This window comes from Dipodomys spectabilis, unplaced genomic scaffold (genome assembly GCF_019054845.1).
Source record: "Dipodomys spectabilis isolate Male_0828 unplaced genomic scaffold, ASM1905484v1 ptg000081l, whole genome shotgun sequence".
Classification (NCBI taxonomy): Eukaryota; Metazoa; Chordata; class Mammalia; order Rodentia; family Heteromyidae; genus Dipodomys; species Dipodomys spectabilis.
In genome coordinates, this window is record NW_024870758.1 from 22,742,585 (window position 1) to 22,761,224 (window position 18,640).

At 38.0% G+C, this 18,640-nt stretch overlaps 1 protein-coding gene across 1 annotated transcript in view; it reads left to right on the forward strand.

The window, feature by feature from the left end:
- Upp2 (uridine phosphorylase 2) overlaps positions 1 to 17,334 on the forward strand; it is a 29,474-nt gene extending 12,140 nt beyond the window's left edge. Inside the window, exons 4-7 of the mRNA XM_042683512.1 lie at positions 1,181 to 1,295; positions 4,527 to 4,736; positions 6,503 to 6,649; positions 16,176 to 17,334. Of these exons, the coding sequence (XP_042539446.1) occupies positions 1,181 to 1,295; positions 4,527 to 4,736; positions 6,503 to 6,649; positions 16,176 to 16,327 (624 nt within the window). The 3' untranslated portion in view covers positions 16,328 to 17,334. The remainder of the gene's footprint in view (positions 1 to 1,180; positions 1,296 to 4,526; positions 4,737 to 6,502; positions 6,650 to 16,175) is intronic.
- The last annotated feature ends 1,306 nt before the right edge of the window (positions 17,335 to 18,640 follow it).

Here is an 18,640-nt window from a genome sequence, read left to right on the forward strand (position 1 = left end):
GAGAGAGAGAGAGAGAGAGCACAACTTAAGCAAAATACGTTGTCTATTTGTCATTCATCATCAAATGGCAAGATAAATGACAATCAGAAACCTACCAAATAGCTGACTATGAAGGAACCTAACATCTCAAGCAACAATTTGTCCTCTTAATTTGCAGTAGAAAAAAATAATAGTTTATTCATTAGTTGCAATGCTAGTCTAAAGCCTCAGCCTTTCTAATCTCAAACAAACAAATCAATATAGGTTTCACTCCTGGATCCAGAAGGCTTCCAAATGCATTCCAAATTCAGAGTATCTTGGATGGGAACCAAAAGTGATGAGCAAAAGATTCCAAGTTTTTGTAGTTTAATAATCTTGTCAGAAAGGAAGAATGTCAGGTAAACACATAAGAATCACTGCTATTCCAGTTTTTGTGCCCAAGAGCAGAATATGCAGAGAAACAGCTTTGACTCTCTGTTACTATATTAGGAATGAAGTAGCCATGAGCATGAATCTCAGTTCAAGTTTCTAAAAATGAGAGAATTATTAGAATGTAGTATAATCATCAGGAGTAGCTAAATCTAGCTGGTGTTGACCTCTATTTTGGTGACATTGATTCTACTGCTGAAATTCTAACTATTGAAGAAAACTAGCATTGATAGCAACTTAAAATCACCCACTCATTCAACTTGAGTTTCACATTTTGCATAGAAATTGAATCCACATTTCTCCCCTCAGAGTTTACCAGAGTTAAGAGGCAAATAATCAAGACTACATGAGAACAACAAAATGGATTTATGTATTCGAGTATTAGGGTGGAGAAGGACTGGTGATATGTCAGCCAAAATTATGTTTCTTTAGTATCATGGCAATTATACAAGTTCTTTATATAGGCTCCTTGTAAAGAGCCTCATAGCACCACCCTGACACACCTGTACACCACACCCTCCCAGCTCTGCTCTTGAAGATCCATTTAACTGGCAGTGAGATGCTCTCTCTGATCCTCACAGATGGATACATCCATCAGCATGTCATGTAGGCGTCAGTTAGAGATGACTTATGTTTTCCTCAGCACTGGCAAAGTCTTAATGATTATGTAAATTTATCCCAGGGCTGTTAACTTGTAATGAAGGAAGAAAATATGTCCTGTTCATGTATCTATTTGTGAGAAGTATAATAACTTTCTCTTTTCTTTCAACAGCATGGTATGGGCATCCCCTCCATTTCTATTATGCTTCATGAACTCATCAAATTATTACACCATGCACGATGCTGTGATGTTACCATTATCAGAATGGGCACATCAGGGGGAATCGGTGAGATGGCTTGATTTTTACTATTAAAACTCAGTGATTCTTATGTGCATCCTTATATTCATTCAAAGTACTCTAACATACTCAGAGGCAAACAGAAATCTAGCTGGCGGTTTGACTTGAGGAAATTTAAGGAAATATATTCATATTCTCATCATCATCTTTTTGTTTCTCCATGTAAACCTAGTGCCTATTGCCAACAATCTTAGTAACATTCATATGTTGAAGGGTAGAATTGCTAAAAATGTGTTTTGAGAGTAAGATTTTTCTTTTCTCTTCCCCATTCCTTCCCTTCTCTTTCCTTCCTTTTCTTTCCTTTCCCCTTCCACTTTCCTTTCTCTTCCTTCTACCTTGAATGTATTATGTCTCCCACAATTACTATGAATTAGTGATCACCCTGCCTCAGCCTCTCTCTCAATGCTGGGATTATGAGCATGTGCCACCATTCTTAGCTAGAAGTAAATTTTGAGTCTTAGCAATCTTGTAAGTGACAGAAGTTAAATGTAAAGTTAAAAGTAAAAAGTTTGCAAAGATTGCCTTCTTTTATTAGCTAAATAACTAGACCTTCTAACTCTTAAGAAAATATTTTCTTGTCTGTCATTCTCATCAATCTACCAGATAGCAATGGGATGGCTTTTAGAAAAGGTCAAAGGATGCCTCCTAAAGTTACCCCAAAGCCCATTCACCTTTCTTCTTTCTTGGTTTGTCAGCCAAACTATAAAAGGGCCTGCTTTATGGCTCCAGACTATGCTAAGGTAAACTTCTGAAAAAACATCTTTTTCCTACCTTTCCTTAAGAAGCAGAGCTGATGAAGTCTTGTCAGGCAGGACATGATTTTTGCATGTCATCACATGAAGATACAGGCAGGACATTGCACATAGAAAGGTTTGATTGACAAGACTGAATGGGCTATAAAAAGGAATGAGAATTGTGGATGAAAATGGTTTTAGAATCACACGAGGAAGAATTTTGGAGCAAGACTGACCTTAAAAATCCTCAAAGAATTAGAGAAATAGCATATCCAATATCACAGCCCCAGATGGCTAAGCCCACTTCATTAAAACCAGGCAGAATCAAAACAGTGTGGCCTCTCTACAGCTGAGATCCAGAAACAAAGTCCAGTTAGGGCCCTTCATACATGAGAGAAAGGATATTTGTGGATGTCCAAACAAAGGAAAAGGGAGAATGTAAGCTCTTGGAGTTACATCAGAACTTCTTCCATTATCAATTATAATTTGATAATATTCCTAGTAATAAAGAGCAATAATCATACACTGAGGATGAAGTAGGTTCCATTGGTGTTAATGTTGCTCATGATTCTTGGGTTGTAGGATACGTGGGGCTGCGTACTTAGTTCACACCTATGGACTGTGCCATTCTGGCTGTGGAAGTTGCCACTTGATATTCCTACGTACCTAGCTAGGACAAGGGACACTAGGGACCACCCAGCTCATTTGCTTCTTGACAATATGATGCTCATTGCAACTAAACAGCACCAAAATCACAAAGAAAATCTATGAATGCTGGTGTGAACATTTTCCTTTAAAACTTATAGCTCCATTAAGAACTCTATACTTATAAATAAGATGGGTTCATTTAATTTGTTTTAAGCAGCATTGTGTTTGAAGATGAAGAGAGGCACCATTTATTTCTTTGCAGACATGATTGTGTCTTAAATGAACAAACATACTTTGATAAGAAAAAAGGTACTGGAATAAATATTTTTTTGCCTTTGAGAAACCAAGGTGATATAGCTTTAGTGTATCTAAATAGTAAGATAACAGGTGAATAACATCATTTTGGTTGTACCCATGTTCAACTTCCTTCTCATTTGCTTTCCTATTCTTAGGACATTGTAAGCCATTGAAGAAGCCCCTTGTTTAGCTTACATAAAAGTACCTAACCCATCAAAGTTTTATTTCCAGGGGCAGTACCTTCTTAAGTGTTCTGCAATTAACTCTACATTGTTCAATACATCCAGGATAAGGCTAAGCTCTATAGCAGAGATTGGTAAAGTTTATTCATGAAGTGCTAGCCAATAAAGCTATTTTGGACTTTGCAGATGATGTGTTTTGTTTTGAAACTTCTAAACTCTGTACCATAGCTCAGAACCAGCAAAGTCAGTATGCAAATGAATGCTTGTGACTATGTTTCAATAAAACTTAGTCAATTTTATTACTGAGATAGATGGCTTGTTGCTTATGGTCTATAGTTTGCAGACACATTCCAGATGACATCTTTACGGAAGCACTTACTCATCCCTCAGATTTTATGGAATGCCATAATATGGTAGGTATGATGCTAGACCTGGGAAAAGAGTAGTGAGTGGGTACTGTTCTTGTCTTCACAGAGGTTCTGTTCTATCAGAGTAACAGATGAGCATGTAAAATGTAGGATGAGTGTTAGGATAGAGAGAGTCTAGAGCAGTGTTAGGACAAGACAACCATCTTATTCATGCTCTCAGTAGAAGTCAGAGTGGATTGAAAGGTGGGTCACAGCTGAACCTGGGGCAACTGAACACAATGATCCACATTGCTTTTTCATTTATTTGTGTTTATTCTCTTGTTCTTCCTTCCTTTATTCATACCTCCTGCAGGGAAGGACATAAGCTGACACCTGACTGTCAGATGTTGGAGAGGATGAAAACACAGTCCAGGCAGGGAGAATAAGAATGGGCAGAAATTGGTTGCTCAAGTGAGCAGGAGTCCCTTGAGCAAGCCAGACTTTGTAGAAATGGAAGGTCAGATGAGAGGCTTAATTTCCATGGAGTTGGAGAGGAGAGGGAGCGAATGTGATGAGAATCTGAAGGAAGAGAGGAGGGAACTGCCAAGAAATTATAGTAATCAAGGAGCTGCAGAGATTAACTATCAAGTAGTCACATCACTTTATGAAAGCTACTTGCTGGCAGGCTCATTTAGTTTATTCCTGACCTAATTTATTCAAAAATGAGCCTGAAGCCTGGTACTAATTTGCATGTCCAAGAGTCATGTTTGTCTTGAAATCTAAACCCCATCACGTTGTAAATGTGAATCTGGAAAGACAGCAAATGGAAATGCCTGTTCTGCATGTTATTTAATTGCATTTGGAAAAGAAAATAATTTTAAAGATAAAAACATGGAGAATCATTAGCAACTAGTATTAATTAATGTTGGCAGAATAGGTTACATACTATGTGTCACTCTAAATAAGGGAACTCTAAGTGATAGTCTGTGATGACTTACTACTGTATTGCAGGGATTGCACCAGGCTCCATTGTAATAACAGATACAGCTGTAGACTCCTTCTTCAAGCCCCAGTTTGAGCAGGTAATTCTGGACAACATTGTCACCCGAAGTACTGAACTTGACAAGGAACTGGCAGAAGAGCTATTCAACTGTAGCAAAGAAATTCCCAACTTCCCAACCCTCATCGGCCACACGATGTGTACCTATGATTTTTATGAAGGTGAGAATAATTTCTAAACCATGAAAGCAACAGAAAATGCCAGTAACTCTTTGTTATGCAAACCCATAATTTATATGAAAAACTCTGCTTTAGGAAATTAATAGTTGTGGATTAAAAAAAAGAAATGAAAACAACTTTTTAACTTACTAAACTATAGCCATACAAGAGCCTAATAGATATCAGAGAAACATACAGAATGAATTTATATTGAGAGTGGGTTTAATCCTCTAGGAACAAATTGAATGCTGAAATGCAATTAGTAATGTTGACAAAATCTTATCTCTGTTCTGCCTTTAACTTAAATTGGTGGCTCTAGAAGAGGGGAAATATGTTGGTTCTATAACTCTGCTGTTCACTGATACTCCAGATAGAAGTGGGGGCTAGGAAGCATGTTTGTGTGTATCAGTCCCACAAGAAGAGGGTGGTCTTAAAGTGGAGCATTAATTTCTCATCTCCTAATTTCTCCCTACCTAGAGACAAATTGAAGGTCAATATGAAGAAACAGTGCTTGCTTTAAGGGGTGAGGGGCAAGGCAAAACACACTCCAAAGACAGATCTTGTTCATTCTAGGAGAAAGAATCTATAAAAGCTTGGTATTGTGTTGATGAAGACATCCAAGAAATTCTGCAAAGCATTTGTGTTCATATTAAAATTGTATTAGAATTCATTATAAATGACTTGTTTTCCTATGAATTAAACTTGAGTTATAATATTGAATTGTTAAAACTTATGCAGGGAAATAGGATGTGTTATTTATATGTTAACTGAAGTTAGTCAAGGTGTTTTACTCCAAGTTTGTTATAAAATAGGAGGGGCTTCAAATCTGGCATGGTCTATAACTGTACCATAGGCCACTGGTTTGCAGTATCTTGATCTAGAGACTCACTCAGCATGTGTTTAGGACCAACCTTGTAAATGGCAGCCTATTAGAGTCTGTTTTCTTTGGTCTGTGTGGTGTCTTTTAAATGGAAATTATTTTGACATTTGTAATTTCTAGAGATTTCGTATAAGCATACAGATATGGGGATTTTTGTAACATCAAACTATAAAATATTATATAATGGCAGCTCTGGCCCACATCAGGGTCCACATGCCCTGGAGTAGCTAGGAGCAGACTCCCTTCAATCTGGGCAGATTCTGTTGACATTACCTGCTTAGTTTTGGGGGACATCTTGAGTTTGAATCAACTTAACTAACAGTGTCTTCAAGGTTTGGCAGGCAGTGCTAGAGAGACAAGAAGGAAGGGGAAGAAATTGACTGTCAGAGAGGAAACAACATGAAAGAGACAGGAGACAGAAAAAGAGAGGGAAGGGAGCGAAAAAGGACCATGTAAACAGTGGCTGGTGACAGAGCCACTTCACATAGTGTCTTCCTAGGGAGTGATCGTGGGTGCATACAAGATGGAAGAATAATAGTATCTGGCTTTACTGCATTTCCATCTGTCCCCACAAGTGGACTCAGGTGAAATAAAGTGATCCACAAACATTGAGGCAGTCTGGTAGGAAGACATGAGTGAAGAGGGATGGCATTTAGCGTGGGGGTGAGTGTGAGGGAGGAAGGGGTACATGTATAATTGCCTGCATTTGGCCGTCTCTGTCACAATGGCCACATGGAGTGCTGCAGTGTACAAACACCATTATTGTTGAGAGCTTCTTTGAGCCCAGTCGACTCCTCCACCCCAGCACCTGTATTGGTTCCGTCCCCCCAGACATTAGGGAAGCCTAAAGTCGAACATAGGCCACTAAATGTTCTCCATCTTCTTTCAGGACAAGGTCGATTAGATGGAGCACTGTGTTCTTTTTCTAGAGAAAAAAAGCTAGATTACTTGAAGAGAGCATACAAAGCTGGTGTCAGGAATATCGAAATGGAATCTACAGTGTTTGCAGCCATGTGTGGACTTTGTGGCCTAAAAGGTAAGACATCCATGCATTTGGCTCATGCTTCAGGAGAAGAGAAAGGGGGTTGGATATTTATTATCTGGGATGAATGCATGCCTTATAATTGTTGGATAATCTACACTACCTCATAATGTCTTGTGAGTGGACAGCACATTACTCCCACTATGCGTAGGGGGAAGTGTAGCATTGGGGTCAAGAACAAGATGCTGAAAGGCACTGGCTGGCTAGAAACGTAGCTAGGACTTGTCAGCAAGTTCCATTTTCTTCATCCTGGTAGTAGCTGCGATTTTCTATTACAATTGAATTATTGAGACAAGATGCAAATGGGAGATTCCTGAAATAGTCTGCCAATCACAATTTTAATTAGCATGATCAGGAAAGAGTGAGGGAGAAAGTGTCACTTGAGAAAAAGTGACATGCAAAGCACATTCTGGTGGATGTAAATGTGAGGCCAGAGGCGGCGGCATGCAGGATGTGTTGGAGGAACAGGGCAGAGACCAGAATACAGAGAGGAGAATGAGGGGATGGCGGTCCAGATTTTGTGGGTCATGTGAGAACTGTGGTTTTTCTCTGAGGAAATAGGAAGCTGTCGGAAGGCTCTGAATAGAAAAGTGACCAGATTTGACACGTGTTTTATTTCAGTCATACTGACTGCTGAGCTGGAAGAAGCTAGTGGGGTTGGGGCCAGAAGCAGGAAGAGGAATGAGAAACCTAATATAAAAGTCCAGTGAGAGTCAATGGGCAGGTTGATAACAGTGGCAGTCAGGAGACCTGGTCAGGTTCTGGAAACATTCTAAAGACAGAGCCAACAAGGCTTGTTGACGATGTGGTGAGAGTATGGGAAGAGAAGCAGGAGATAAGAATGACCCCCTGGTACTCATTACCTTACTCATGTAACTGTAACCCCTTTGTACAGTATCTCTACAATAAAAAATATATATTAAAAAAGAATGGCTCTCTGGTTTACTGCTACTTACCTGGAAGTATGAGGTTATTATAATTGGGACAAAGAAATTGTAGGTGAGGATTTGAAGGTAGTAACATCCGAATGGAAGACGTAACACCACAGGTGGACTTGGAGTTCTAGTGAGAGGTTTGACTGGAGGAGTAAAACTGTAAAATTCATTCAAGTCCATATAGCGGATGAGATGACAGGAAAATGTTGACATAAATGAGGTTAACATTCCAAGCTGGAAGAGACTGAAGAGGAGTAGTCAAGGATATTGGGAGTGTACCAGGGGAGTATAGCATTCTGCTATCCAGAGAAGCAAAGCTTCAAAGATGAAATACAGAATTACAGCTCAAATGGGTATGGTGGCACAGACCTGAAAATCCAGCTACTTGCAAAAGATGTAGATAGGAGAATTATAGCTTTAGGACATACTCTGGAGAAAAAGTATAACATACTCTCTCTGAAAATCAAATAAAAGCAAAAGAGAGAGCTTAGGGGAGTAGCTCAACAAGGGTATGCGTGCTTTGTAAGTACAAGACCTTGAATTAAAACCTCAGTACTTCCAGAAAAGTTAAAAAGTGGTATAGCCCAAATAATACTTCATTTTAACACAGTCAGAATTTGAATTCTAGGATTTTTCTTTATAGTCATTCAATTCTGATATACACATTAAGAATCAAATGCATATAGCAGCAGGTTTTTGGAGGTACTGGGGTTTATACGAGGAGCTCTTTACTGCTTTACTATAGCCCTTTTTGAGCTGATTGTTTCATGACCCAAGCATTTTAGGCTTCTGCCATAGCAGGGATGACAGGAACATGGCATTATGCCCAACTCTTTGGAGTTCCTCTTCAGGCTGGCCTGAAACTACAATCCTCCTAATCTTAGCCTTCTATACAGTATTACAAGTATGAGCTGCCAGTACCAAATTATGTGGTTATATTTTCAAGAGTATGTTTCTGAAGGAAGCTACAGCTCATAAGAAGAGATGACTTTCAGCTCCATTATCTTCATTATTGACATCTCAGAATATACGTACAGGCAAATCCCTGACTATATGGGTGAAAAACAGCAAAGGTGCCTTTTTGCTGTTTAGAAGGTCATAGTTGATGCCCTCTTTAAGAACAGTAGTTTTGGCTTTTCTATCAGTGAGAGTGAGACAGACAGCTTGACGTTGCTCAAGCAACAGTCCAATGAACACACGGCTTGCAGGGATTCCTTCATTATAAAAACAAGTGATCGCTTTAGCCACTGTTCCAACTAGTATATAAATGAACAGTATCTGGTAACCAATTTAGCGAAACATAAAAGGATGAGCCATCAACATGCTGTAAGTATGGTGACTGTCCGCTGTTTCCTATTGGCAGTCATGGAGGCTTTCGAACTCTGATCTGAGTCTTTCTCTTTAGGATGTTTTGGGAACCTGAGAGCAGCTATTCTGTTATAAGAGCATTTCTGACCTTGCTACAATTTCCATGACCTTGTGCTCCCTGACACCCACAGGTCCTCATCTTGATGGCTTTACTATTCTGTAGTTCCACATTTTGCTGGTCACTGATCTCAGCCTACAAAGAGCTATTTTCCCAGGCCACCCGTACAGTTTTTTCCATGGAGCAGACGTTTCTGGGCTGCTGAAGCACACACTAACACTAATGGCTGCATCTCCAACTCCAACTCATTTGGTAGCTCTTGGGAATATTCCTGTCCAAATGTCTTCATGGTGCCAGGGCCCCTTATCTCCTACAGATGCCACTTTTTCAGAGCAGATTGCTGGTATGCTGTCCCTGGAGGGGCAGCACCTTTTGATTTTTATGCATTTAAAAACTACTCTGAGCTGCTTGAAGGAAAGGCTGGATCCATTCTCAAACAGCTACTCAAACAGGGGAGGTTAGGATACACCAATGGTAAACAACACGAGACAGGAGATTCTACCTGGCACCAAAAGCCCATTGTCCATGGCTGCTTGGCTTCCCAATCCTGTCCCCACCTACAACTCACCTCCTGCCACTGGTAGGGGTGGCCCACTCTGTCCTGTCTCTCCAGGCTTCTCTGATGGCTGTCTTTTCTGTCTTTATTGAAGAGATTTCTCTGCCTCTCTAATACTACCAGATTAGTAGATTGCCAATATGAATTCCCAAGGTGATAGTGATAATTTCATCTTATAAATAAGACTTACGTAAATAAGTCTTCTGGGCACCCATAGTTGTAATTCAGAGGAATCACACAAGGAGTCCAGACCAATGCACAACCAAATCTTTCTGCATCTACTTGGCACAGGGAGGGCTTAGGTCCATGTTGATGACCACTCTTTTTCAGGTATTTTGTACATTATCACTTTTAATTTGATATGATATTTAAATAATTAAAAAAAGAATTTTTTCTTACAGTTGCTATGCTTAACATTTGAAATCTAACAAGGAATAACTTTTGAAAAACTATATTTTTATTTAAGATAGTAATATAGTACTCATTACTTTTTTTTAAATTTTTTTTTGTAAATATGCTGTACAGCGGGGTTACAGTTACAACAGTAAAGTAATGAGTACATTTCCTTTAAAGCATTGTTACCCTTCCTTTGTTTGTCCCCTACCATCCCCCACCTCCCCAACTCTTCCCCCCACTGAACAATGAGATGTACAAGACTATGATGACCACTTCTTACCTTTGCGATTAATGTCAAATCTCCAAAAACTCATCCACTCACTAGGTCATTCTTCTGCGATAACCACCAGTGACTATCGTACTTATTTGTTTATCAATAGCTTATATATTAATTCATGTAACTGATGTAAAGGCCTATATTTACTATCTCTCTCCATTAAGATATGAACATCATAAGAACAGGGGCTTTTATCATTGGTAGAGCCCCAGCGCTTAGAATAATGCCTGCCACATAGGCATTCAATAAATATTTGCTGAATGAATGAATAAATAAAAAGGATGACCACTAGACTCTTTTTGGCCTTGGAAATGATCATAGAAAATGGAATCCCGTTGTTCACCACTCACATCCTGGTTTGAAATTATCTGAAAAACATGTGTGCCTCCTAACCATCCAAATAGGTCAACATTTCTCTTTATCATTAGGTCTATACAAATGATTCTTCTGCTATAACTGGACTCTTGTTGCCTGGTAGTTGGACAGACTACCTGCAGTAGGCCACCAACACCCACAAATCACTGTCACTCTACTCATCTCATTATCCAGAACAAGAGAGTGAAGCATCCAATGCTGTTTTTAACAAAGATTAGAGAGAAAGGAAAACAGTGTAATTCACCAAATAATTATATATCAAAAGGCTGCACCTTATAATAATACAAAATTATAACATGGTGGAACCATGGTGCATTTGCATTTGTCTATCATTTTCTAATATGCATCTACCTGTCCCTCTCTTAAAGCAAAAATTACTTTAATTAAACCCTACCGTTCTGGTTAAAGAAGATAATCCACTTGCACTGTGAACTTGTGATAAATGTATTCATCTTTATCCATTTTTTTAGAGCCAAATGTTGCCTTTTGACATGTGCTTTCCTGGCAATATATGAAACCTAATATTTACCTAAGATTAAGTTCTGCTTAAATCTTCTTCAATGTCTTTAGTTGTTTGCAACTCACAGTGGCTTTTCTTTAGGGGAAAGAAAGAATTCAGTTTTATTTCTTTTGACAGATACTTGTTACTTTGGGGATATATTTGGTCTTCATAATATTACTTTCTAACTGTTCAACAAAAGGGAACAAAAGCTGACTTTAATTCAATTTTTACATTCTTTTGCTGTTCCCAGCCACAAAGATTATTTGATGCTGGCAACTGCACAGTGACCAGTGATAAGACCCAAAGATATTACAAGAATTAAAGATTAGAGTTGGTTTGGAGTTAGACTATTTCTTAAGCTTAAAATAGAGATACATCAGGATTTTGAAACATTATTTTTAAAAGTTCAGAGGCAACCAGATGTAATTCTCTTCACCCTCTCAAGAGAAAAGGAAACTGTGTCTCAGAGAGGTTAAATAACTTCCCTGTCTGCTCAGTGGAGGGGTGGGAGGGCAAGGCTTTGAAGTTAGCTCTGTATGCATGGGCTGTTCTGGGTCTTGTCGACATGAACAACACAAGGTCTATGGTCTCTGGACAGAAGAACCAGAGTATACACCATGAATATCAGTGACTTTTTTTCTGTTTTAAGTATTCTGAACAGGTAATTGTACTTCTTCATCCAGCAAACCCTAAAGGCTGAACATATCCAGGAAGTTAGCATTGAAATCGAATGAAATGTTAAGCCGATATTCAACACCACAAATAGCTGTTGTTTTGTGAAAGAATTGTCCCTTAAGTCTAACAACTTAAGTGCAATGATAAATAACTCATTTCCTACTTTGTTTTCAGAGATAGGGTCTTCACACTAATCTTTGAACTTGAGACCATCCTGCTTTGGCCTCCTGAGTACTGGGATTAAAGGTGTACAACAACATGCCTGACTATTTAGTGTTTTAAAAATTGACATATAATTATATAAAATTCATGGGTACAGTTTGATGTTTTAAGATATGAATAGCTTGTACAGTTATCAAATGGGGGAATCAGAACACCCATCGTCTCAAACATTTATCATTTGTGGTATTCAAAATCCCAACTCTAGTTATTATTTTCACAAAGACAACATTTATTTTTAAAGCATTTAAAGCAGTTTGTTTCTTCTTGTTTGGTAAGATTTTATATATTTTTAATTGAAGTCCTCCCTTCTTCCTGACCACTGCTCCTTCACTATTCTGTGCCATAAATGGTAGCATTTTTCTATTAAAAGATGACTTGTGCTCACCACTATTTAAAAACGTGTAAGTGGCAGCTATTAGTTGAAAAAGAATGTATTTATAAGACATTTATTTAAGAGAGAAGGTTACAAGGTCTCTATATCAAAGAAGCCACATGGGAGTACAATCCTAAATCTAAAAAATTAAACTCTGAGTTTTTCAGAGACCATATTAGAAATGAAAACTTTTTGAAATATTTGGTCCTTATTACATAATGAAAGAAAGAATTTGAGATTTTTCACGAAGATTTCATTCAGATATTAAAACAAACAAAATTATCAGCTATATTATAACATGCAAGGTTTTTAATCACACTTTTATAAAAATATATAGGACAATTCCTCAAAAGGAGGAAAAAGAAACATTGCTTCCAGCAATGAATTTATAGCATTTCTTTGAGGATATAAATAGTTAGGGTCTAGGTATATACATTTATGGTAATTTGATTTAAACCAGGAACAGATTTTAAAGTGTTTAAAGCAGCAGTTTTTTTTAAATGACCACTCAAATAATTTTTGTTCTCACCCTTCACCCTTTACTGCATCCTGGTTTTGTCTGTGTTGGATGGAACCTAAAAGACAGAATTATTAACCATCTCTGGTTCTGATACTGCTGACCAATAGACCACATTCTCAGAAACACCAACCTAGAAGAACAAATTGTTTGTATGTTCGTAGGCTTGATCAGCTTCTTTTAATACAAATTGTCTTCACCTGGATTGTGATTAGTTACAAACAGCCTGAGAGTAATGTCTTAGGGAAGCTAAGGAAGTACAAAGGCTCTTGGTTGTTGATTAAACAATTATTTCTATCTTTCCTTTATTAGACAGTAATGAACAAATACTCACATTATATACTCCAACCCTGGAGAAACAAGAGAACTGTGGGAGATATAAAAACATCCAGAAAGAGGTAGAAGAAGAGGAGCAGATAGAAAAGCCAAGGCCAGGAGCCCCAGTGTCAATCTGTGTTATTTTCACATTTTCCAAAGGCCAGCCTGTTTGGCTGTAAGCATGGGCATTGTGGTCCAGCTGCAGTATCTATACCCAGTGCAAGGGAAAACCTTTCCAGAAGGTTTTTCTAGAGAAATGGGGTTAAACTATTGGTCCCCAGGGCCTTATGGAGTCCTAAGTTTTGACGTAAGGGCTTTGGGGACTGGGCTCTGAAAGTGTGAACAAACATTTTGTATGTAGAGGAATATGTGATTTTTGTGTGGACGGGTTCTAATGACAACTTTCATTAGCTCCTCAAAGGAGCCATGAATGAGGCCAAAGGGCTGAGAATCTCGGTGGAGCCTCCTGGTACGGCTCTGGGTACAGTAAGCCCTGTGCTCTGCTCTCTGGTTCTCATTACATTCCATCCTCAGCTCAGTTAGCTGACAACATCCTGAGTGACAGCTGGGTCACTAAGAGTCCCTCCTGCCCCAGGAGCCAGCCTCCATACCTAATCTGAGGATTATGGTAGCAAAAAGCTGTCAGGCTTAATTTTGACAAATTGTTTTGGGTAATTAGTCCCTTTTAATTGGTCATGGAAATAGTAATTTTCAGAGACAAGATTATTATATGCTGTTTGTTAATGGGCTCTTCGGGGTCAAGAAAACATCACTGAGAAGGCTATTACCTGTTCTTTCCCATCTTTGGTACTACCCTTGAATTCCAGAAGAGACTTTTAGCAAAGACGGCTCCTGCTCTGGGCAGAATACAGAGCGTTCTTTCCTTTCATCGTTCTGCCAAGGGAAGGGTTAGAAAGGGACTTTCAACCTTTTGCTAGCTCTTGCCAGCCTCTGTCAGGCCTCACAGACTTGCTGATCATTAACTAGAAATGCTGGGGGGAAGTTTCTAGCTCTTGCATTTATTCCTTTACCTGTTCAGCCAAGTTGTTTTACAATCAAGTGAATTTTGAGTAAATAGAGTCCTGGGTGATGAAATATTTGCTTCAGCTGATGTTGAATAGTTTCCTATCTGTTCACGTCACTGAACATGCAAGGTCAGTTTGGTCGATAGGCCAGGGCAACAGTAAATGCAACCAAACGGCTTGGGAGTGGAGGAATGCAGACAGAACTCAGCAGTTTAGGAAGCTGGGAATTCATTGGCTACTTATTTACCAGCTGCATCAGAATGGCCATCTATTTGAACTTTCTAAACCTTCATTTCATCATCTGTCAAAACAGAGCAAAAATAATACTAGCTCATGCCATATCTATATGAATCAGATATCATAGATGTCTGGTATATAGCAGGATAAACCAAAGAGAAAAGGTATTACAAACAGGTAGAAAAATATTTGCAAACTCCATACTTTACACAAAAGGTTTTTAATGTGCTAAAATATATAAGGAATTCGTGCAACTTAATAGGAGGCAAACAAATGGCCTGATTTAAAAAAAAAACAACAAAACAAAACACAGACAACAAACCTGCATAGACCTTTCTCACAACAATATACAAATGCCCAACAGATGCCTATAAAAATGCTCAACCTCACTAGTCTTTAAGGAAATGCAAATTAAAACTACAATGTGACAAATGAGGAGATATTAGAGAAAGGGTACATTTTAGTTAGATGGAAAAACATCTAGGTATTTGTTACTCAACATGGTGACTATAGCCATTAAAACTCTTATCTCATAATCCCTAAAAACTAGGGATTTTTTTATCTAAAAAGGTAAGCATTTGAGGTGATTGATATGTTAGTTTTCTACCGTGTTCACATGTCAAAATGTCAATCTGTACCCCTTAAATATATATAATTATTATTCATCAATTAAAAGTAAAACTCGACAGCCTTTGCTAATAGCCTTACAGTACAATTTAAAAATACAGATCTTCTAAAGAAGTCTGAAGCAGTAGAAGGTCAAGAACAAATGTTACACTACCTTCAGAGTTTGTTAATATAAACACACCTAATTCTATTTGCACTGACTGCCTTCCAAAAACAATTCAGGGGCAGATGAAGAGTTTTGTATTGTAATCAATTTAAAGTGCTTGCCAGTGGTTTCCAATACAGGTAGCCATACTTTGTGGCTCAAAGACTTGATGGGGAATGTATAGTAAAGAATTGATACGGTACTCAATTTTTCTCTCAATCTTTCCTGATGTAATCAGCCAAAAATGCTGCTCTATGTTAACTTCAAAAGTAAGAATTTTGAAGAGATTTTTGTTCTCCTCCTCCTACCTTCTTATCTATCATAGGATATTATTCTTATTCTTTTATAAGTATGTTTGTTCTTCCATAAAACTAATTTATATGTTGGTACATTACCTATTGGGTCTTTCTTTTCAAATTTCACGGTCAATGCTTAACTTAATTGGTATTTCCTGGGTCAACATTCCATATCTCTTCTTTATTTATGTTACTCTTAAGTAGGTCTTGCAGTAGGCAATTTCAGGCACAGCACCAAGGAGTAAAATGCTACCTCTGGAATAAGGTAGACTCTCATTTGGAAGAGCCTTCTCCAAGAGCTAAAAATAGACTACAAGCTGGAAGTTGGGTCTCTCATTCTAACATTGAACACAGTGCTTGCCTGAGTCTGAATCTAACCAAGTGTGGAGGAAAGGGAGAAAGAGGGGGTGATTGTAATCTTCTTATCATAATCTAATTATCTAATTATCTCAATGTTTGGTAGAGTTTCATAGAAATATGCATGTTATATAAGGCCAGGGGCTCTCAAGATTATGCATTAGAGGGAAAATTGCACAAAATGTATGTGCTACACATGTTGGTGCTTTAAGCTAATATTCGTATGATTCGCTTTAGTAATCCTATTACTTGTTCTACCAGCTGCCGTGGTCTGTGTGACACTTCTTGACAGACTCCACTCTGACCAGATCAACTTGTCCCATGATGTATTGGTGGAGTACCAGCAACGGCCTCAGCTCCTAATCTCGAATTTCATCAAAAAGCAGCTTGGACTTCATGACCAGATGACATAACTCAGCAATCCAACTCTCCTTTGCAAGTTGGTAGATCAACTTGTAATGTTGAGACTATGTATTATTTGCAGCATTTTCATATTATTACCAGTCACTCACTAAAATAATGGAGAGATTTCAAGATGTTTCTTCATCTTAAAAAATGAACTTATTTTAAGAGCCTTTAATATCCAAATTAATTCAAATTCCATTTTAGAATAAGTTAAATGAATCAGTAAATTAATTAAAAATTTTAACTCCTGGATTGTGACATTTGGAGTTTCATATGTACTATTAATTAAGCTCACATGAAAATAGATCATCCATGTGCAGATAGAGTTACCAGTCCCTCTGCTTCTGAAAAAGTCCAGAAATTCATTAGGATATTATCAGGCACTTTGAGGTGTCGGACAAATGGCAGAAATAGATCAAGCACATTCAAAATATTTACAGCAAAAGTGTCGGAAAAGAATGGAGGTCTGTATGGGGGAGTTATTAGGGAAGTATGACCATACTTCTTTGCTATGCACATACAATTTCAGTGCAGCAGAGTGGGATTAGAAGTTTATATGGGCCTATACTTGTGATTTTATCACAAACCATAACAACTCAGGATTACACATTGATTGTGAAATGGAAACTCCTTATAATTCAAAAACTACAGTGACTAACTTGCTTTCTAATAATATTATTTTATTATTTCTTTTATGGAAATGTGTTTTGAGGATATTGTATATATATTTTTTATTTCAATGTGAACTAAATAGGCTAAGAAATTAGTAACAACTGAATATTTCCAGACTCTAAATACACCCCTACACTACTCATCCCTCTGGGAGGCAGGGCACACTTCTACGCCACACCATACTTTCTGTGAGGTGATGCTGCCTGGGGAATTCTTGTGAAATTGATACGCCAAGGAAAGAACGGATGGGGTGGGAGTAGAACATTGCAAAGTTGTATAATATGTAATATTGTGTACAGATATTTGTATGGTTGAAGCTCAAATAAAATTCAGTTTCAACGAATTTGCAGACATTTTGGTTCCTGGAATCTTTCATTTTCTGTTAAATGTGGCAAAATGTAGACACAAGGCCAGATTCCTTGAGGATGGCCAACAGATACCAGGCTGATTGAGTCTGATTTAGCCTTCTATCAGGAGAATGTTTTTGGTGTGTTTTTTTTCTTCTCTTAAGTAGCAACAATAAACCATTTCCTAAGAGCAGCTTTGGTTTGTGAACTTCTTTAGGCAATAGAGATACCTGGGGTTCAACTTTCTAGATATTCTAGTAATTGGCCATCTAATGCAATGGTCTAAGAACAAAAGTTAAAGGTAATAAAGGATTAGCATTGTACTTTTTGGTAGACTTTTTTTTTTACTTATTTTTTTAAGACAAAGTGGAAACCAGGATGATGTCCTAAGTCTTCAGGTTGAACTTTTTTATTTGCTGCTAGAAAAATCTTTATTTTCCATTTTCCTAGAAGAGAATGCTATAAAAGAAGAACAGCCTTCTCTCATCTCCTAGTGAGGTATGTGTGTGTGTGTGTGTGTGTGTGTGTGTGGTGGGGGTGGGTGTATGCATGTGTGAGCATGCTTGCACACTCATGAGCATTTTCCTCACCAGTATTTTTTATTGTGAAAATACTGTACAGAGGGGTTACAATTACATGAGCAAGGTAATGAATGCATTTCCTATCAAGGATTGTTGCCTCCTCCTTTGTTTCCCCTTATCATCCCTTCCCATCTCCTCTCCGCCCCCATGCCAAAGTTGTAAAGTTCCTGTCTTGTACATCTCATTGTTGCAATGGGTCCACCTGTATCCCTATTTAAACAATTTGTTTTTTCCCTTCCCCTCCACAAATTATACCAACATCAAATACAGTGAAAACAGGGGTTATACCATGGGGGAGGGACATACAAAGCAACAAAGAAATCATCTTATAAATATGTTAGAAACAATAGCAAGAAAGAAAATACATTTGAGTCCTTATCTTGGGGTTCATTTTGCCTAACATCAACTTATCTGACCATTTCTGCTTGTCTCAGACATATACTAATTATTGCAAATAAGGGAATCCATGGGACCTATGTTTCTTTGGGCCTGGCTTACTTCACTTAATATAATTGTTTTCAAGTCCTTCCATTTCGGTTCCTCAAAAGACTCCACTTTGAGCTCCCCTATGATCCAGCAATCCCACTTTTGGGCATTTATCCAAATGATCACAAACAAGACCATAGTAAAGCTACCAGCACAACTATGTTTATTGCAGCATTATTTACTTTAGCTAAGATATGGAACCAACCCAGATCCCCTCAGTAAATGAATGGATCAA